The following is a 22,483-nucleotide window of genomic DNA, read 5'->3' on the forward strand; positions in this document are numbered from 1 at the left end:
TAAACTTATCATTATCATCGTTTGGTAGGCACATGGAATGGTTAAGAGATTATTGAAAGATATGACCCATGCCTCTGAAATTAGAATAAGAAAAAAATGGTAGTATAAGGTATTGAATGAAGTTGATTTCATTGTATTATTATCTATTATTTTATCTTATTTAATAATTCGATTAATACTAACTAATATCGTTCCATTTTATTCTACCTTAAAAGAAATGTTACAATCCAAATTATTTTTTTTGACAATGCAAGCAAGAAACAATTGAACCCCCTCCCCCAATAAAAAGAAAAGCAAAAGAAACCTAGAAGAATTGTTCATTCTATTTTGTTGAGGATTTTAAACAGTAGCTGCCGGCTTCCCGTTTGATGTCTCTAGGTCTCGTTTCACTCCCTCTCTTATGATATTCTTCCAGAACCAATGGTTTTCAAAAAGAAGGTAAATCTCCTCAATTGGAACTTGTTTGGTTTCCGGCAATAGGAAGAGGATAAAGCAACTCATGATGATAATTAAGCCCGCAAACAGTAAGAAGATCCCATATCTGAGGTGGCAAAGTGACATGAGGAACAGTTGTGCAACGAGGGCCGTGAAGATCATGTTGACACACACCACAACACTCTGTGCAGATGACCTTATCTCTAATGGGAAGAGCTCACTGGGAACCAACCACCCAAGGGGTCCCCAAGATCTTCCGTATGCTAAAACAAACAAGAAAATCACTATAACAAGGAAGACACTGATGCCTTTTGAAAGTTCTTTGCCATGTCCAAAATCCACAGCCAAAACCACACCCGTTGCAATCTGCAAATCAATCAAAAAGTCCAATAAGCAATAGTTAGCATTGTATGTTCCATGAAACTCAAGGACAATAATAGCATAAAAAGTAGTTACCATGCAGCATATCATTTCAAAACCAGCTTCCAGAAAGAATGCTCTTCTACCAAACTTGTCAACCAAAAACATTGAGATCACAGTGGCAACAAGGAGAGCCCCATTGGTAATAAACGATGAAAACAAAGAAGCATTAGCACCAAACCCCAAGCTCTGGAAAATGACAGGTGCATAGAAGAGAATGGAGTTATTGCCAGTTAGCTGCTGGAATGCTGGAATCCCTAAAGCACCTATTATCAGTTGAGGCCTATACTTCCTCTTCAGGAGTGTCTTGAATGGGCTCTTCACCGCTTGCGCTTCTTCACTTGCTTCCTTGAGATCTTCAAATTCAGCATCAACGTTCTTGGTACCTCTAACTCTCTCCAATACTTTTCTTGCTTCATCCAACTTACCTTGTTCTACAAGACTGTTAGGTGTCTCAGCACACAAAAGACCTCCAATAAGCATCAGAATTGCTGGAACAGCTGCCAAACCCAACGATATCCTCCATCCATGGGGATGGACTTTGTCAGTAAAGTAATTCACTATGTTTGCAATTAAGATTCCAGCACAGGTTGTGAACTGAAACAGTTGGTTCACTGCTCCTCGGTTCTTAGCTGGAGCCATTTCCGAAAGATACAAGGGAACAGCCTACACAATTAGATATAGCCGTAAGAACAATATTTTCTATAATTCAAAATTTTCACTTTAGTCTCCTTGCAAAAAAAACCCATTCACTTTTAAATCGATAGTAAAAAATAAATTTTAAAAAAGTCTAAAATGGATAACTTATAAATCAATCGATGATTAAAATGAAAATTTTATTAAGTTGGAGACTAAAATGAGTATTACAATGGGAGGACTGAAATGGGGTGTTCACTCATTTTGGAACATTTTATAAACTTACTTGGTTGCCAAACCCAATGCCACCACCAAGAAGGACCCTTCCAATGATTAGCATAGCAATGTTCTGTGCTGCTGCATTGAGGATTGCCCCGGCCAAGAAGCTAAGGGCTCCCACTATGATACTGGCCTTTCTTCCCTTCTTTCTTGTTAAGTAAGAAGCAAAGAATGTCATGATCAATGCAGAGAAGTAGAGAGATGATGTGAACAGTGTCAGGACTTGGTTGTCATATTTACAGTAATCTGTCTCTTTCAGATGCATGTGCTTCCTTCTGTACACTTCTGGGAAGAACTCCTTCAGGAAATCATCCATTGAAGTCACACCACCTAACACGTGACAACATCATGAGTAAAGTTCTCGTCATACTTTATACTTTGCAGAATTATGAATATCATTCGGGAATAAGGTTAAACCATCCGATAATTCATGGCAAGAAAAAGGCAGGTGAAATCATTAATGCTTTTGAATATGAAACTTTATAAAGCAAAAATTCACTATTTCTTTTCATGCTGGGAAAGGTACTATAAAAATTATTTTTTTTTGCAATAATTTATTAGCATGTGGTATGCCAGCCAAAACTAAGCGCACCCATTATTTACTTTCAATTTTATCCTCCGTTTAGTCGAGAGAAAAGAAAATAAAAAGAAGAAAAATTAAAATTTGAATTGAAGAATATTTTCAAAATTGAATTTGTTAGTTTTAAAATGTCAACTTTGATGCATTTGCTAATCTGCTTGCTATGGCATAGGACGTAACCTAACCAGTTTTACACTTCAGCAAAGACGCTTGTGAATTTTCTAATTTCTAATAACATCAATAACAACGAAAAGAAACGTACAAACCAATCCAGAAATCTTTTAAAGAATATTTTAAAAATACAGGTATCGTGAACCCAAAGAAGTACGAAATTCCAGCAGAGATTCCCGGCAAAGTTTTCTAGTAAAATAGACATGATAAGGAATATCCAATAAGTAACCAACCAAAACACTGAACCTAAACGTAAAAAATTATAGATCGTTTCAATTGCTGCAAACGGCAAAGATCATATGGTCTTTTCTCTTTTGTCTTCGTATACGTCCAACCTTTTTGCCTATTCCCAAAATATGCCAAAAACTCAAGATGCCATATTATGTATACACACTAGCGGTGTTTCATTATCATTTTCGTTTGACCAAAAAAAATCATTTCTGCAATAAAAATAAAACGATGACAACATATTTTTTTTAATAATTTTCATAACGAAACTTCGATTTCTTTTTGAAAAAATTAGAGTGACGTACATTAAACATCGAATAATAATTTAATATCAATATCTAAAAATCATAAAGAAACATGAGTATCTTAATCTCTGAAACCATCTAATATAATGTCTGTCTATAACCTCCATTTCCTCGAATTTTAATGTTTTAAAATGAAAACATCTGCAAAGGAGGCAAGAGATCGATTATCGTTGATACAGATTCGATCACGGTAACAAACAAGCTCACAATCTACAAGCGACATCAACAACACCTATTATTTTTAAGGTTTATAATTATAATAAAATGTATTCAGCCGTCAAATTTGAAATCAACGTTTTTAAAATATTCTCTTTCTTTTAAAATAATTATAAAAACAAAATAAAGGAGTCGTGAGCATCAGATCGATGAGTTTACAAAAATGTTGAGAAGCGATGGCAGAGAATTTTCAGAAATGAAGCAAAAATTGAGGAGCAACAAGACAGACCTGAAACACCGAGATCATAGCCAAAAAGAGAACCACCAAGAGCTCCAACAACACATGTGAAGGCGAAATAGTAAGTGAAATTGTGTTCATAAAGATGAGCCCTTTTCCCTGGTCCTGCATCTGTCACCCCGCCACCTGCCATTGCTCTTTTCTCTGTAAAAGGGGCTCTGTCAGTGTTTCAGAAAAAGAGAAACAACCAAATCAGTTTTGCTCCTCAGGGACTTATATAAGTGTAAGAGTCAACGCCACCTAGGTCACACAACTCTATCTTTTTTAAATCTCTAAATGCTCCGAAATATAAACTTAAAAAAACAACACATTGCTTATGATTTTGTTTTTTCAATTTTAAATGGATAATTCTTTAAAATAAAGGATAATATCAAATGACACCCTTCGTGCGTTAGAAATGGAAGGAAAGGATAGTTACAAATAACAACTTACCTTCATACTGCTGAAATCTCGTAAATTGAATTGATGTGTAACCAAAAGTAGAAAGACAACTTGCACTCAATAAAAGATATTATTGTTGAGTTAAAGATTCGGATTCTTTATAGTTTTATTTTGACATTTAATTTTGTTCGTAATAAAAATATTAGTGAATTGAGTTAAACTTGTAAATATCTTGATCTTAAAATAGTTACTAAAATTTTTCAAAAGACTAGTGTATAAGTATGGATAGAGATCAAAAAAAGAAAAGAGTCAGAAATGAATGCGGTTTGTTTGACTAATCCAATTAAAATGGGCAATCTTATCTGGTCGTATGAATAGGTTGAAGCTTTGTGCCAACTTGTGAATGAAAAAATACATCATTTGTCTAATAGGGTGGCTATAATTGTCAACAATGATAGATGTATTATTTATTTTACTTTAAAATTGTCAACCGTTGTCGAATGTGATGTATTTCAATAAAGAATGCCTTCGACTCAAATCATTAAAAAATTGGTTAGTTTAAGTTTATTAGGATATTAATGAAATTTGATTATGTCTGAGCTGTTACTTCTCAAGTGCAATGTACATTTCAAAAGATAAAGTATGAGGTGAAAATGATTAATTAAAGAATTAACGATATATATATATAATAGATTATAAAGTTATTAAAAATGTACCCATTTTTTAATCAATTATTATTATTATTTTCAAAATATAATTTTATATTTTAGTAAACCGAATCTTAGTTTATAATTGATAAAAATGATAAATTTTAAGGATAAAAAAAAATTGACTTTTTTTTAGTCTAAATATATAATTTGAGTACTAATTCTTGAGTAAAATCAATTTTGAAATTTTTTTCAAATGAAAATGCTTTTAGAAATTAGCTTTTTAATATTATTTGAAAAATTATATTACATTTTTTTATTTTTAAATATAATATGAATTCAAATTTTAATTTTTTCATATATTTTTTAATTTCAATATTTATCATTTTATTTTATTTTATATGATAAAACATAATATTAATAATTACATTATTTTTTTAATTTTATTTTGATTTTCTTTTTAATTTTTTTTATTTTGATCTCGTAACTTACTTACTAAAGTGATTTAAACAAGATAACTTTCAAAAAAACTTTAACATTATTAGACAATGATTGTTCATCTTCTTTGAACATAGCGTATGGCAATTTTTTTTAAGCCTTTTTTTATTTTTTTTGTTTATCCTCTCATCTATATTTTTATAACGTATTTTTCTTATCCTTATAACTTGATTAAAATAAGAACTTGTTTGTTTTTTTTAAATAATTTTTTATTTTTAAAATTAAAAAATAGAAAAACTTACTTGTTAATATAAGTTTTAAAAATTATTTTTAAAAATTAATTTTTATTTTTAGTTTTTAAAACTGAAAAACAAGATTACTGTTTATGTGTTTTTATTGTTATTTTTTGTTTTTCTTTCTAAAACTAACAAAAGTTTATCTTAAAACAGTTTTAACAATTAAATTATCAAACAATTTTTAAAAATAATAATTTTATAAAATTGTTTTAAAATATAATTTTTAAAAATTAAAAATCAAAACTAAATTAAACAAGTCTTAAATTTCTCTTTTTTTCCTTTTTTTTTTATCTTTTACCCTTTTGAAATTTGACTCAGTGATCTCATTTTTTAATATATATATATATGTTGCATCTTAGGAGTTATAGGAAATTATGACAAACAAGTAATTGAGACATTGAAAAAGAGAAAACAAGGGGGAAAAAATACTTTTATAGGAATTTAAATTTACAGAAAACAAGGTTATAAAAGACTAAACAAATGATAAAAGAATGAGGATGAAAGTGGAGAAAAATAAATAATAAAAATTTTTATAAAATTTTCAGAATTTAAATGGAAAAAAAAAGATGAATAATTATTTTATGGGTTTTGTTAAGATGGGAAACTAATAATAATAAAATTTTATTAGAAAGAAAAGTATTTATTATATTTTTATAACTTCAATACAATAATTATATACTTTTTTTATAAAAAAAAAATTATTTATGGATGCTTAAATTCAGCCCTAAGGATTGAAGTTAATAAAACTCTTATTTTATAACAAAATTAATTTTTTATAAAAAGAAATTGTTTAAAATATTTTTATAAGAAAAAAATAAAAGATCAAATCAAAACATAACCAAGAATTATGAAATTAATTTATTAATTTTGTCTTTTATTTATTTTGATTTAATCACATACTTGTTTTCCAAATCAAATTTGTTTTATAAGGCTCAGATATAATTAACTTTTTACCTTACAAATATGCTATATAATTAATTTAAGTTAATTTAAAACTTTATCTAATTTAATTTTTAATAAGTTTATATTAATATAATGCATAAAATATGATTTAATGTTAAAAATATATTTAATTATCACTTTTTATTAATGATTGAATCGTAGTTAAAATAATGAATCTTTAGTTAATATCTTTATTGATTAAATCATCAATTCGACTATAAAGATATTCATTCTTCTTACCGTAATTTCCCTTTTTCATTTGGAAGTTTTGGTCAGAAATCACTATTCCTTATTAATTTTCCTTTCTTCTCGTTACAATTTTACCATATGACTATAATAGGATAATATATTTTATTTTTAAAATAAATCCTTTCAGAAATATTTATGATATTTTAATAAAGAGAATAAGACATATAAGTAAAAATTATAAAGATAATTATTTAGTTTAACAAAAAAAAACTTTCTTAAATTCATTTAGCTTTTCAGGTAAATGAATTAAAGTACGCTTGGTATGTTTGGTACATAAGCATTAAAAAGAAAAGGACAAAACCAAAAATAGGTTTTATTATTAAAAAAATAAATTAATAAAAATCACCGTAAAGATAATTTTTGAAATAATAATTAAAAAAAATGGTTGTTTTTTTTCCCTCCCTAACAAGCAATCATATATTCATTAGTCATATGATAAAGTATGTAATTAGCCATATTACTGTTTGAAAAGGCGTATATAACTATTATAGCTAAAGAAAACACGTATTTATATAATTATTTTATACAAAGAGAGGTGTGAGATTAGATAATTGATATATGAAAGAGATAAAAACAAAAACAATACTATAAAAAATGTTATATAAATAAAATAACTTTTAATAAAATAAATCAATACTTTTCGGTAGGGGGTATTGGGGGTCAACAAAATTCTATTAACTCGACCAATCTAACTCCACTCATTAAAAAATAAATGAATCAGTTTGTAACGTTAAAACTTAACACAATTAGAGAACCCGTTAATGTATAAAACAACTCAACTTTATAATGTTAAATGTGTATAAAACATTAATAAAGAAGTATTTGAAGAATAAACTTTTCTTTTTAATCACTCAATACAACAACAAATAAACTTTATCTAACATAATTATTAAATAAAAGATAATATTCATTTTATTAAACAACCTACACTCACCTTTAAGTCTTAATGATAAGAGAGATTTAGAAAAAGAGTTGTTATTATTTTTCTTTTCATATATTGATTAATTAAATTAAAAAAATGTTTAGAGGGAATCAATAACAAATTTCATTTAATAATAATAAAAATATCAGAAAGAGATCATGAGAAGATGGTAAACCGATATCATTCATAAAAGTGTGAAATCTTCCATGAAGAGTAAACTAGCAGGTCATACAATTTATTGCCAGGGTTTCGCTTCCCAGACCTAAAACATGGCTTGAGAAGGAAAAATTACAAATATGGCAATTTCAATTTTTCTTGCATTCCCATTTCAAATGTCGTTTCCAGAGGCAGAGTTAATTAAATCGGGATAAGTTTTAAGTTAATATCAATCAATTCCCTTTAGGCATTAATTAAAGAATCAAAATAACTTTTTTTTATCAAAAAGATTCATTTTTTAAGTTCTTGATTAATGTCCTCAAGGTAGTTGTTAGCAAGACTCAAGTGTTAAATCCAACAACGTCTCTGGTTCAATTTCTTGGCATCTTATAAATGGCCAACTGAATTCTCTTGATTTGCATCTCCAACAATTTTCTTCCAGAACCAGTGCTTCTCAAACAACAAGTGAATCTCCTCAATTGGAACTTGTTTGGTTTCCGGCAAGAAGAAGAAGACAAAGCAGCTCATAAGGAACACCAAGCCCCCAAACAGCAAGAAGATTCCATATTTAAGGTGGCAAAGTGATACGAGGAAGAATTGTGCCACAATTGCAGTGAAGGCCATGTTAACACACACCACAACACTTTGTGCAGCTGACCTTATCTCTAATGGGAAAAGCTCACTGGGAACCAACCATCCCAAGGGACCCCAAGATCTTCCATATGCCAACACAAACAAGAAAATCACAATAACCAAAAAGATACCAACCCCAAATGACAATTCTTTGCCTTTGCCAAAACAAAGAGCCAAAACAATTGCTGTGGCAACCTGCAGATGAAAATGATCCAATTAGATAAGAAATTAATAAATAGTAAGTTTTTATTAAAAATTGTAATATTTAACCGTATTATTAAATTCTGTAATTTTTAATAAAAATTTACTATATATACATTTTTATCACATGCAATTTTGTGCAGGTTAGAAAAATTGAAGCAATTTATTTAAGTAGATAAGCTGGTGTGAAAGGGTAGTTACCATGCAGCAAAACATTTGAGCGCCAGATTCCAAAAAGAAAACTCTCCTACCAAACTTGTCAACATAGAACATTGAGATCAAGGTGGCAATAACAAGTGCCACACTAGTAATAACAGATGAATATAGAGCTGCCCCAGAGCCAAAGCCTACAGTCTGGAAAATGACAGGAGCATAGAAGAGGATGGAGTTGTTGCCAGTTAGCTGTTGGAATGCAGGAATAGCCACGGCACCAATTATTAATTGGGGTCTGTTCTTTCTTAGAAGGAGGTTTTGGAATGGGTTCTTGATGGCCTGTGCTTCTTTGCTAGCATTAACAAGATCTTCAAATTCAGCATCAACATTGGGGGTACCCCTAACTCTCTCCAAAACCCTTCTTCCCTCCTCCAATTTGCCTTGTTCCACAAGACTGTTAGGTGTCTCAGGACACAACAAACCACCCAAAAACATGACAATTGCAGGAACTGTAGCTAAACCAAGAGACAACCTCCATCCCCATGGATGAAGTTTCTCGGTACCATAATTCACAAGGTTAGCAACCAAAATTCCCAAGCAAGTTGTGAGTTGGAATAGTTGGTTCACTGCTCCTCTGACTTTTGCAGGAGCCATTTCAGATAGGTACAAGGGAACAGCCTAAACAACAATAAGAAAAATGCATAACAAAGATTAACTCAAGTTTTCATCACGAACATAACATATATAATTTTGGAGCAGCATTAGTTGAACTTACTTGGTTACCAAATCCAATGCCTATGCCAAGAAGGATTCTCCCAATGATCAACATTGCAATGTTCTTGGCAAAAGCATTTAGGACAGCTCCTACAAAGAAGCTTACGGAGCCAACAATGATACTAGCCCTCCTTCCTTTGTTTTTTGTTAGGCTAGAAGCACCGAAAGTGGCAATAAGGGCCGCAAAGTACAGAGAGGAAGTAAAAAGTGTCAATATTTGATCATCATATTTACAATAATTTGTTTCCTGCAGATGTGAATGCTTCCTCTCATACACTTGGGGGAAGAATTCTTTCAGGAAATCATCCATGGAAGTAACTCCACCTGAGAGAATAATTCATCAATATCTATATCATGTTTATAAACCAACGTTAACCTCTTAGAAGCTGTAAAATTCTCATTTTCTTCTTCACATGAAAAAAGGCTCTCCATATCATTTTTAGAATTTGATCATGATACATACTTTGATGTCTTGGTTTATTATAACATACAATCGTATTCATTTGACAATGTGAGCATGGTCAATTCAAATGATATCATTGTGAAGGACATAATCACCTGAAACACCAAGATCATATCCAAAGAGAGAGCCACCAAGAGCTCCAACGATGCATGAAAAAATGAAGTACCAAGTAATCTTGTACTCGTAGAGATGAGCTCTCTTGAGAGATCCTGCATCAACAAATCCTCCACCTGCCATTTTTTGATACGTATTCTTCTTGTCTCCCTCTTGAGTGATGCCAAAAGGAAAGGCAGAAAGTATACAAGTGTTAACAAAAACCACTTTTCGGGCTTTATATAATAGAGTCAATTCAACAATCACACTCACCATAAGATATCTAATTCGACTTTTAACCAAAAGCACCCTAAAAAAAGTATAGGACAGAAAGAGATATGGTAAGGAAACAACAGTCTATCATTTTAGCATGAAAAGTGTTAATTTTGGAGTCACATGATATCAGAAAGGGAAAAAAGGGAGGGTTCAGTTATGAAACGTAATTTTTGCAGTTGAGTAAAAAAGAGATATTGATTCACAGAAACAATCATTACCGAAATTTAATTGTCATCTAACAGTTAATGGTTTGCTTGTTTGGCCACCACCACACATCAAATATTGTCTATTTGGCAGTCTATCATTCAAAATAAGCCAACTCCGCCGAGATTTTAATTGTGTAATTTTTTTAATTATCATGAAATTTATATTAGTAAGATGTTTATTCGTTATTCATATAATTTTTTAATTTAATTATTTAATATTATAGATATTTCTATAATACAATATAAATTTATAACATATAATTGAATTTTGTTAGTTTTGATAAATTAAATACTTATTTTTTATAATATTTTTTTAACATGTGTCTAAATACATGTATTAAAAAAATGTTTTTTTTCAGCAAAAATTGTTTTCATAAATAAGAATAAAGATAACATGTATATAAGTATATTGGGCTTTTCAAAGTGGCCCTAAAATAATTGTGTAAAAACGTGAGGCAACTAATGAAGTGTTCAAAATTTTACCACGGCTTTGCTTCCCAAAGCGAAGCCATGCATTCTTTCCCTCCTACACTTTTCAAAGCCAGTTCCGGTGTTTATGGTCACAATACAAAAGAGCAAGAAACAAAAATATCCAACATGTCATGAGATTAGCGAGTAAGAAATGTTTTATGGGTGTATAAATTAATGTTATTTAATAATTAAATGAAAGGGCATGTTACTTGATAATTAAATGAAGGGATATTACCTTAACAATTGAATAAAGGAATGACTTCTGAGGAGTCTCTTATGTTTTAATTGCTTAAGGGAGAAAATTATTATATATATTGCAAGAAAATGAAACAGAATTTATGATGTATCTATTGTTACATATATACGTCTATATTACTTCTTTTTAAATGACTTTTGTTTAAAATATTTTCTTTTCTCTTATAGTAAGGTTATTTCACATAACTTTTTTTTAAAAATTATAATAACAATAGACATATAGGTATAACAATAACATTCTTCTGACTTTATTTATTTTTTGAACATTTTTTGTGTTGAATCTTTTTCTAAACTTTATGTGTCTGTTTCTTATCAACATTTTAGCACGGCTGTACGTGAAACCCACATTAAAAATATTTTTTTAAAATAAAATGAGTTAAATATACATTGAAAGAATTAACAGTTCTAAAAAAAAGTAAATAATAATAAACTGATTTTATACTATGGCCCACAAAATGTGTTAATTTTTTACAAAAGATATATAAAAATTATCTTATTTATCTTATATCTCGTTCCAATTGTTTAAATTTTACTAATTAGTATTATAAAAGCAAAAACTCTTAAATTTTAAATTCTTCTTTTATAACTCAAGATTAACATTAATTTTTTTCATGTCATATACAAAGAATTATGTGCAAATCCTTTTTTTTAAGGACATTTTTGTCATCTTTTATAATATAATTTTTGTTAGTAACCTTTATTAATATAAAATTAAATTAATTTTCTACAATCTCAATTTTTTCACGCATTATATATTCAATCACTTTTTCTCACTGTGACTTGTAAGTTTAATTCTTTTATAATTTGTACAATTTTAAATATCACCCTTATAATTCAATGATCGTACAAAAAAAAAATAATACTAATAATAATAATAATAAAAGGAATCTCACATATGTGCAAAAAATAAAAGCTTAAATTTCTCATTTTTTCCCCCATAAAAAACAATTAGTAAAATTGAACTAGGATATTACAATAAAAAGAATGCTAACAACACAATTTCTAAGATATTTTTTATAAGGCACTGTTATTAAGTGAATTTCATGTGAATCTTGCTAGAGCTGGGAAATCAAATGAAGTTCACTCAAAACAAGGAGTTTGTAGGAAAGAGTCTCCAAAAACATGTTACTAGTATTTCTGGATACAAATCTTCAGCTGCGAGCAGAGGCTGGAGGATTGCCATTTGCTACTGTACCCAAAACTGCACTGCCCTCTGGACTGGCTTGGGTTTGGTCTTCATTTGCATGCCTCACAAACTCCTCAGGAGTCATGTGAGAACCATGACATGCACAAACAATCCTGATTTGATTGGTGCTGGATTTGTAAGTAACACCAGATATTGTCCTACCATTTGGGCCTGATCCTGTGGTGGATACCCAAGGTAGGTTTGGACAGGAACCACCCCCGCTAAATTTCACATCTGCAGCAACACCTAGCTTAATAATGGAAAAATCAATTGAGGAGCCTTCTCCTGTTGACTGGTCTAATGCATTTTTTGCTGTGAGGTTTGTGATACTTACTATCACATCTTCAGGCTGAGAGGAGGAGCTTTCTTCAGCGACATGATGCTGTTTTGAGTGTATTCCATCTCCTTTGGACATTTCTGATGTTCTTACTTCAGATGGCATAGCCTCAAATGTGTTATGTGAGATTCCGCATATGGCAGCTGTATTCACATATAACAGTAAAATGCCATTTCCAATAAAAGCAAGTACAAGCACAATGATAAACAGGAACCTTGAAAGTGGTGTTGGGTATCAAAATATGCAGAGATACTTGTAGTAATTACAATCTTATATTAAACCATTGCATTGCGTGAACAGACAGACAAATGTAGATGCAATTAGCTTCTTTGACCTTTGTTTTACATTCCGGTTTTCTATTGGTTTTTTTGGAATTTTAAAGTTTTGCTTAACAAGCTCAATGTTTAAGATATGCGTGCATGAGTCCACATTTATGTGTCTGTGTGTATTCCAAAACAAAAAATGTATCATACCCCCTAATTCATGTAATCTTGGAAGTTACAGTGGGAAAGATTATTAACATAATATTCCATCCATATCATGATTACCTGTGTTTGGTGGACCACTCCCAGTAAAAGAAGGATGTGGTTGTTGAGATACAGTAACCCCACCCCATGTGTTGTCCTTACCCAACTTCGAAAGCTGAACAGAAGAATAGCCAAACATCACTGGCAAGCTTCCATTGCTCACAGGCTGGGCTCCTGAAAGTTCACCAGTTGCAGTGGACATTGCATGCATTGCCCCAGATATCTGAGGGTTTGGTGCATGAACAGAGTTGGGATCTTTCATTGACAATGGATAAGGCGCATTCATCATATTTACTTGTTGGACAGAGAAAGAAGAACCATAAGTTAAATTTGCATGCTTAAAATCTTTTCCTGATGAACCAGTAAATCTTTTCTCCCCATTCAAGTCAGTGGCACTTGAGACAGCAACTCCACGAATATCTTTTGGTACATCAGAAGAAGCACCAACCCTAATGAATTGCTTGGGACCATCAACGTCACACAGTATAGGCATAGAGTTAGAGTTCTCAGTTTCAGAATCTGCAACATCTTCATTTTCAGCTGTTAAGCCATCTCCTGTCACAGAAATGTGTGATGTTCTTGTGTGAACATCAATTTCATGCTTCTTGCGATGCTTTATCTCATCGAAAGACATTTTTCGTTTGATTCCTGTTTCTAACTGTTTATCATCCTCAATCTGAACAGGTTTGTTACTGTTTGCAACCCAAAATCCTCTCCCGTTTAAATTTAAAGAAGCATTCTCTTCCTTCAGTTCCTTGGCCTTTGAAAGGTCACTAAAGAAATTCTTGTGAGGTTTTGAGATATCAATTTTTTTATTGTCATTAGTTGAATTTGGTTTCTGAGGACCAGCATCAAATATGGTCTTGAAGTCATCAACCATTTTGCCCCTTCTAACAGCCTTTTTTGCTCTTGTATCTGAGGAGCTACCATTCTTGGGTTTGATAGATGAGCCACCACAAGATAGACCCAAACTGAGCTCAAGTCCATTCTCATCCTCCATATTGTAATACTTAAGCCAATCAAAACAAGTCAGGCATAATTTCTTCCCAGTTTGATTATCAAATGTCTCATGATGCCACCTTCTTACAATGAGTAACTATCCTAAAATGGCTGCATTCAGTTTGAAAGCAAATAAGGTAAGCCATATCAAATATCCATTGCATCATCAGACTCATACAATGAAAATAACAACATAATTATCATTTTCATTTGTGCTAATGGACATACAACACAACTCATTTCTATCTCTATAGCACAGGTGAGATTTCATTTACAAAAACTTCATGGTTTTAAATTGTGGAGCACGTGTTGCCACAAGGACTGCATTTGTGATTCTTTTACAGTCGAAAACCACCAAAAACAAAATGCAAAATCCATTGACTTCAGACAACTTTGAAATCAATCACAAATCTAAGGGGAACAGATACAGCACAATGACATTGACAAGGATATGGAAAACACCAAATAAAGCAACCATTTTGGTCTCTGCTTCTCTCTACAAAGTACAAATTATAAGATAAAGTAAAACCAAAATAAGCTCACAAAATCCAAACAGTCAGTCGAAATTAGAAAAGGCAGGGAGACTCACCTCAATTCAGGGTCATAATTTTCCTTCCTTCGTTGAAGTGATACTTGAATGAAAGAAAGATCGAAGCATAAGGTAATTGGACTGGGAAAGCTCTTTTATTTTCTCATAAATTCGAAAACATGGGTTTCCTAATTCATGGCTCGAAAGTTAAGGGAAAATGGGGTGGGGCTCAGTTTCCTAGCTTGTTCTGTGTGCATATTTGGGGAAGAAAATTGAAAGGAAAAATGCGAAACTGATAATAAATAAATAAACAAACAAATAAATAAACAAGGATAAAAAAATGAAGAAGGGATGTATCAGGAAAAGCACAGAGAATTTGAATCTGAGAAGAGAGATACTGTAATTGGTAGAGAGGCAAAGATGATCAAACCCTAAGTGTCAGTCAAGTACATCTTAGGAGTGCTTGAGAAATGAGAAGTGAGAGAACACAGACACAATAATTTACAATAATTTGTAAAGAAGGAAATAAATAAATAAACGTTCTTCTGGAACAATTAATATTTATTTTCTTTCGGAAGAAAAACACCTTGCGCATGTGTTTCTCGTGTTAACGTTTTTTTTTTTTTAAATTTGGTCAATTTTGCTCTTAATTACATCATTTCGGAATTAAATAAATTCTGTTTAATTGTTTATATTAATTATTAAATTTGACTTGGTCAAATTTTTTTAGATTGAATTATTATAGAGAAAAGATATTTATTTATTTTCTTAAAATTTAGTTTATAATCAAAATATATATTTAAATATTGACATTAACTCATAGTCACCGTGCATATAAAGTTTTGTTTTATGTAGTCTGGTATAATTTTAATATTAGTACGATTTTATGTAATAGTTATGTAATTTTGCAATACATTTTTAAAAAATTTGTATATTAATATATTTTTAATGTAAAAAAATATGTAAATATATTTTTAGGCTTTTAAATAAAATTTATGTAAATTTTATCATTATTTTTTTTATTTTTAGAGGGTTTGAATTATTTTATCGATATAACATAGTATCTTCAATAATTATTTTGAAGTGATCAAATTCATATTAATTATTTTACTTAATTATAATAATGATAATTTTTAAATAAATTAAATTTTATAATGATTAAAAATTAAAAATTAAGATCTTATTAAATTATATTTATAAAAATATAAAATTCATTTCGTCTTATAAAGTTTTGTCTTCGTCTGATGGATGCAAATACATATATGAGTGATATAAATATAGATACTAATATGTGTATATATAAAAATAACTTCATAATATACGAATATTTATCTTTTATAATTTATTAAAAAAAAATTAGACTTGAATCATTCTCAGAGTTTTAATCATTATTTAATATACTTTTTGTACTAATATATTTATTTTAATTCACTAAAAGCATTTTTTTTTATTTTAATACTAATTATTTCAAGTATGTAAGATAATAAATAAGTAAAATATTATTCATTTTTAAGCTTGAACATAATTGTAGGTAAAAATTTAAGCTTTGAATTACTGGAAAAATAATGTGAAATGACATTACTAAATATGAAATACTCTAAATATATATATAATTGATTGCACCTACTTATTATTTTATGCATTAAATTTTGAAATATATAAAGTTATTTTTATATGGAGAAAGATCTTCTTACTAAATCTAAAAACTCTTACACCCAATTTGAACATTTTATTTAACTTACATCTAATTATCAGTGAAATAATAAATTATAATTCGTTAGATTTAAGTTAAATGAAAATTCAGATTTAGTGTTAAGAGTTTTTAGACTTAACCAGTGTAAAAAGATCTTTCCTGTTTTTATATATGTAACTTCACTTACTTATTACTCTATGCATTAAATTTTAAAATGTGTAAAGTCATTTCTATATATAAATTCACCTACTTATTATTCTATGCATTAAAGTCATTCTTATTGACTGCATTTACTTATTATTTTATATATTAAAATTTAAAACGTATTACTTATAAATTAAAATAATATTTTATTCATACTTATTATCTTCTAATTATATTTAAAGAATGCTTATTAGAATTTATTATTATAGTTATATTAAGTTACAAACGGCAACATAAATATTCATACTATAAATTGTTTTAAATTATTGTTTATTAAAATTAATTATAATTTTTTTATAATTTATAAATTAAAATTATATATAATTTGTACTTATTATCTTTTAATTGTATTGAAGGACATTTTATTAGAATTGATGATTATATTATTTTAAAAACAACAATAACAAAATTGTTGTGAATAACTTTTAAGAAAAAGAAAATAATTAAATAGAAAAAAATATCTATAAATTTTTTTAGTTACATTTTAATTAAAAAATTATATCTTTACGTTTAAGTTATTAATTTATCAATTTATTTTTAATGATATTAATTTAAATTATTTTATTAATTAGTTTAATATAATCTTTATTTTATTATCTACTTCAAACACTAAAATATAATTTAAATTAATAATAAAATTATATCTTTACTTTGAGTTATATTTAAATTTGAATGATATTAATTTAAATTATTTTATTAATTAGTTTAATGTAATTTTTATTTTATTAGAATTGATAGTTATATAATGTTACAAATTAAAATAACAAAAACACTGTAAATTATATTTAATAAAAAAATATTAAAATTTATTATAAATAAAATAATTTAAAAACATTCTATGTCAAATATTGAAATAAGAAAAAAAATATTAATTAAATTGTATAAAAATATTTTTGAAAATATTTTAATATAGATAAAAACATAACTTTTATTATATTAATTTTTTACTTTTTGACTTTTTATATATTTCTAGTATTTCATTTGTACTTATATAAGTCACATTTACATAACTTTCAAACACTTGCTTACTATTTTTTTTATTATCTTTCTTTTTCTTTATATTTTGTAATCATGTCAACTGTAAAAAATTACTTATTCACGGTAAGTATATGTGTTCTTGATATTGATATTTTTATTTTATTTCACTAAATTATGTTATATATTTTTAATTAATTTTTTGAGTAATCATAGAGTTATATTATTTTTAAATAATATCATGTATTGAAACTTATTTTTAACTGATTAATTTGTATCAAATATATAATAATTTTCTTATATTCATCACAAATAATTGTTTATTTATATATTTTTCATGCTTTTATAGGAAAACAACAAGTTCCAATGAAGATAAATATTATAGGTAATATTTCTATTTTTACATCAAGATCTACATTCTTCTTAAGTTAGAAAATTTCAAAAACATATCTAAAATTTTAACAATGGCAAAATCAAAGAGTGATATGATGAATTTAATCTCTCTTATAGTGTGTTCTTATTTAATTTTTAAACTAATTTTTTAATTAATTTTAAGAACAACATAATTAGTTATATTATAACTTTAAATGATATATTACTTAAAAATAGTTTGTATCATATTTTTTGCCTCATTGTAAGAAAATATTTTTTTCACAGGTACAAATTTTAAATGTGAATTATGTTACAAAGATGCTAAGTACCCAATGACAAGGTAATTAATTTATTGATATAGTTATAACACTATGTATTTTAATTTCTAAATTTTAAAATTAAAACAAATTAAATTATATATTATTACCTTAATTTATATACATCACGTGTTTCATCTTGAACTTGATGTTAAAGAATCTAAGAATTCAATTATATTTATTTTATTTGATGAAATTCTTAAATAATTAGTACAAATAAAGTTAAAAGATCTTATTACAACATCTAAAATTGTAATCAAATATGTTAAGTTTTAACTTATTTGAAAATATAATCAATTAATGAATTGTATAAATAAAATATATTAAAAAAATAAATATTTTTATGTGATACTTTTTTTAAGGGAGATAGTAAAGGGTTGAAATTGCCTCATAACTTTGAAAGATTATTGACACTTCACATATTTTTTAAATAAAAATAAGTATTTACTTTGAAAGTTGTGAAAGACAAATTTTCACTACAAATAAAATTTCGGTCAATAGTGAATATAATATAAAAAATTAAATTTCAATTTCATTATTTTCATTTATAATATTTATAATATGATGATGAATAACTTTATTTTCATTGTTTAATATTTACAAATTGAGAAAAAAGAAACTTTAGACAATATAAATATGAAAATAAAAGAAAATAACTTAGTAATAAGTTATTCACCTATATCTCCAATTTTAGGAATACTAAATTTACCAAAAAGAATGAGAAGATTAATGTATAAATCATAAATTTGTAGTATATTGTTCAAATTTCTTAAATCATATAATAATTTATATTCGATATTTTTTTGTAGGTCGCAACTTGAGAAAGACGAAGTAAAAAATTGTAAACAAAAAATAATAATAAAAAATTTAGAAAATTGAATAATTTTTATTCTAATATTATATAAATACTTTTAAGTTGTGTAAAATTTGAAAAGTAAAATATTGCCAAACATTTTCATCTTTTATAAAATATTTTTATTATCTTATTATATATCTCTGTCTTATCTTATTACTCTCTGTGCATTTATAACAAAATTTATAAAAGTTATGGTTGTTAAAATTTAGAAGGTATAAAGTCACTTTTATATTTTACACATACTCATTATTCTATAGATTATACATGCTTATTACTCTATGTATTTATAATATAATTTATGTTTATTAAAATTTAGAATGTTTAGAGTCATTTCGATGTATAAATAATAACTTTATATTATTTTATATATTTATAACAAAATTTATAAACGAATCCACTATAAATTGTATTAAATGAAAATTAATTAAAATTATATTTGATTCATATTTATTATCTTTGAATTATATTTAAGAAAAGTCTATTAGAATTGATGATTATATTATGTTAAAAACGATAATAACAAAACTGTTGTGAATAACATTTAATACGAAATTATTAAAATATTTTATATAAAATATTTAAAAATTTACTTTCAAATAAAATTGTACCTGGTAAACAAAGATATTTTTACAAAATTTAATAAAATTCTTAAGTTACTTTTTGATTAAAAATAAAATTGTATCAGATGAATAAAGATATTTTTTTTTAAAATAATAAAATTCTTAAACTACCTTTTATTTAAAAATAAAATTGTATCTTTGCTTTAATTTCTATTCAAATTTTAGTGATATTGATTTAAATTATTTTATTAATTAATTTAACATATTATATATTTAAATATATACTTCTAACTCTAAAAATGTACTTTAAATTAATAATAAGATAAATATTAATGTTTAAAATATTCTCTATATTAACATTTTGTTAACAATTTTAAACTATAATTATAAATAAACAATTTATTATATAAATTTAGGTTAAAAAATATAAACAAATGCATAAATAAAAAATTGTAGAGTATTTTATTTAAACTTTATAACTCATTAATTTTTTTTATATTTAATAAGTTATTGTTATAATTATTTATTTTAAAATTTTATAATAACGAATACTTTAAAAATTTTATCATATATATTTTTTAATCTATCAAATATTTCAAATCAATATAATTAATTTTAAAAAATACTAAATTATACACATTTTAATTTTACAGTACTGTTCTAATATATATGATATTTTTATAAATAAATTTATTTATATAAAAGTAAAAAAAATTAAAATATTTTAATTTGCATACATTACCATATAGGTTTTTTATGTATTTATGTTGAAATTATTATTATTGTCATTTTTAATGAAATTATGATGGTAATAAATTTTTTTTATTTATACCTTACTTAATCAACATATTCCTTTTAGTCTAGTATTTTAATTTTATTTATTTTTATCTGTTAATAAATAATTAAAATTAAAAATATTAAAAATATGTATTATATTATTATCAATTTATTATATATCATAATTTTATAAATTAATTTTTTCCTCATAATTATTAAAAAATATAATTTTTAAGTAGTAAATAAAATATTTGTTAATATTATCATTAAATATTTTTAAAAATTTAGAGAATCTTAAATTTTTTGACTATTTTGATATTTATTTATATATCTTTTAAAATTTATTATAATTATTACCGTATGAAATTTATTTATTATATTCTATTTTAAAATAACTAATAATATGTATCACAATATATATATATATATATATATATATATATAATTTACTTATTTATTAGTTTAATTTTGTTCATTTTATCATTTTTAAATTGATAAATAATTTTAAATAATTATTTCACATTTTAAAATTAATTTGATTCTTTATTTCATTTAAAGAATTATTATAAAATTATATTCATAAATTTATTGGTATTAATATTATAAACTATAATGATATTTGTTGATTTATTTATTAAATATAATTTGAGTATATATGTATAGAGTTTATGATAACCACTCTTATAATTCATATTATATCATACAAATAATAAATTAAATATATTATATCATAATTTTTTATTATAAATTAAATATATAATTGAGATAGAAACATTCTAACAATTAGTAAGAAAGAAAAATACATTCTCACGTCGATCAAAATTTTAAGTATATCTTCTCAAGCCAATGGAGGATTCACTTAAACAAATTTTTGAGAGCACAACATCTAAATTTTCAATAACAAATGCGAGATGAAAAATATCTTTACGAGAGAGTCGTGTTTACTCCTTTAAATGACATTATTAATAATATTAATAATTATTTTATAAATATGATTGAAGGGTCAATAAAATATTATAGAAACTCTGATGAGATTGACAAAACAACTGATAAAATTACGGAACAAAAGCTTATATATCTCATATAATTCTTGAATATTTTAAATTTTAATGAATTCTTCCATTGTTTGCAACTCAAAGAAGAAATGTCAATTATGCTACTTATAAACATCAATCTCGCATTAGAAATGTGCAATGAAATAAAACCTCTTATCATGCATTTAGGAGAGTGGATAATTGAAGCAAAAATAATTATAAGAAGCAAAATTGTTGCCAAAATACTTATTTCGCGTATATTTTTTACAACAAGTAACTCCAAGTGACCTTTTATTTTAAGAAAAAAAAATTTCCAATAAAAGTGAGTTATGTGTGACAATAAACAAAAGTTAAAGATAATCATTAAATTATGTTGAATTATATTTACCAAAACTTATATTTAGTCATTGTTAGTTATACGTTGCAATGTTTAAAGTAACGTCAATAAAAAGAATAATAATTCTTAGTATTGAAAATTATGATAAATATATAGGGTATACAAAAAATGTTATGTATAGAGAAGTATTTCATAATATTTCTCAGTATAATTATATTTAACATAATAATTTTTTAGTATATATATATATATTTTATATTTTAAAATAAATTTATTTAATAAAAATAAAATAAATCCATGCAACGCATGAACATATTTACTAGTTAGTACAAATATTTACTTCTTTTGAATGTTAAGAGGAGAGGAAAAGAGAAGAAAAAAGTTAATAGGGTTCAACTAACTTTAAAAGCTAACCAAGGGTGAATAGATTTTTCTAAATTTTTGACATCTTGTTAGTTGTTTTGGATTAATATTTAGGGTTTAGAAATTAATTTTGAGTTTTTTCTTTTTTCACTATCTTATACTATTTCACGATTATGATTTTATTTTATTTTTTAAAATATATTAGTTTTTAAAGTGAGAATTCTTCATAAAAAATTATAAAAATAAATTTAAATTATAATAATATTTTGTATTTTTTTAAATTAAAGAATAAAACATATTAAAGACAATAATGTCATTTACTATTAAACTATACTTTACCATTTTCTCTCAAT

General features: G+C 26.2%; 3 protein-coding genes across 5 annotated transcripts; all 3 read right to left on the reverse strand.

Moving 5' to 3' along the window:
* Positions 1–109: 109 nt before the first annotated feature.
* On the reverse strand, positions 110–3,820 carry LOC113855284 (sugar transport protein 14-like). 2 transcript variants are annotated; one of them, XM_027486861.1, is made up of 4 exons: positions 3,500–3,696; positions 1,778–2,100; positions 892–1,521; positions 110–801 (listed from the first exon to the last, which is right to left on the reverse strand). In XM_027486861.1, the coding sequence occupies exons 1-4, from the start codon at positions 3,639–3,641 to the stop codon at positions 340–342; spliced, it is 1,557 nt and encodes a 518-aa protein (XP_027342662.1). In that variant the 5' UTR covers positions 3,642–3,696; the 3' UTR covers positions 110–339. The 2 variants fall into 2 exon arrangements, with proteins under 2 accessions (XP_027342662.1, XP_027342661.1); XM_027486860.1 differs by having other exon boundaries at positions 181–1,521; positions 3,500–3,820.
* A 4,106-nt stretch (positions 3,821–7,926) lies between these two features.
* Positions 7,927–10,000, reverse strand: LOC113855780 (sugar transport protein 14-like). Its single transcript, XM_027487413.1, has 4 exons — positions 9,859–10,000; positions 9,302–9,624; positions 8,575–9,204; positions 7,927–8,367 (listed from the first exon to the last, which is right to left on the reverse strand). The coding sequence occupies exons 1-4, from the start codon at positions 9,998–10,000 to the stop codon at positions 7,927–7,929; spliced, it is 1,536 nt and encodes a 511-aa protein (XP_027343214.1).
* A 1,966-nt stretch (positions 10,001–11,966) lies between these two features.
* On the reverse strand, positions 11,967–15,145 carry LOC113854559 (ninja-family protein mc410-like). 2 transcript variants are annotated; one of them, XM_027485614.1, is made up of 4 exons: positions 14,703–15,145; positions 13,136–14,224; positions 12,585–12,730; positions 11,967–12,500 (listed from the first exon to the last, which is right to left on the reverse strand). In XM_027485614.1, the coding sequence occupies exons 2-4, from the start codon at positions 14,112–14,114 to the stop codon at positions 12,216–12,218; spliced, it is 1,410 nt and encodes a 469-aa protein (XP_027341415.1). In that variant the 5' UTR covers positions 14,115–14,224; positions 14,703–15,145; the 3' UTR covers positions 11,967–12,215. The 2 variants fall into 2 exon arrangements, with proteins under 2 accessions (XP_027341415.1, XP_027341413.1); XM_027485612.1 differs by having other exon boundaries at positions 12,016–12,730; positions 14,703–14,889; positions 15,041–15,117.
* Positions 15,146–22,483: the final 7,338 nt, after the last annotated feature.

The sequence above is a fragment of the Abrus precatorius genome, unplaced genomic scaffold (assembly GCF_003935025.1).
Source record: "Abrus precatorius isolate BTA unplaced genomic scaffold, Abrus_2018 Scaffold11, whole genome shotgun sequence".
NCBI lineage: Eukaryota > Viridiplantae > Streptophyta > Magnoliopsida > Fabales > Fabaceae > Abrus > Abrus precatorius.

Bases quoted from the DNA above. Each gene is read 5' to 3' on its own strand.
- LOC113855284 (XM_027486860.1), bottom strand. From the start codon at position 3,641: ATGGCAGGTGGCGGGGTGACAGATGCAGGACCAGGGAAAAGGGCTCAT. The intron at 2,101-3,499 runs GTCTGTCTTGTT...GTCACGTGTTAG, and splicing joins CTATGATCTCGGTGTTTCAG to GTGGTGTGACTTCAATGGAT. The intron at 1,522-1,777 runs GTAAGTTTATAA...CTAATTGTGTAG, and splicing joins GCATTGGGTTTGGCAACCAA to GCTGTTCCCTTGTATCTTTC.
- LOC113855780 (XM_027487413.1), bottom strand. From the start codon at position 10,000: ATGGCAGGTGGAGGATTTGTTGATGCAGGATCTCTCAAGAGAGCTCAT. The intron at 9,205-9,301 runs GTAAGTTCAACT...ATTGTTGTTTAG, and splicing joins GCATTGGATTTGGTAACCAA to GCTGTTCCCTTGTACCTATC. The intron at 8,368-8,574 runs GTAACTACCCTT...TTTCATCTGCAG, and splicing joins CTCAAATGTTTTGCTGCATG to GTTGCCACAGCAATTGTTTT.
- LOC113854559 (XM_027485612.1), bottom strand. From the start codon at position 14,114: ATGGAGGATGAGAATGGACTTGAGCTCAGTTTGGGTCTATCTTGTGGT. The intron at 12,731-13,135 runs GTAATCATGATA...ATGTGAATACAG, and splicing joins GAGTGGTCCACCAAACACAG to CTGCCATATGCGGAATCTCA.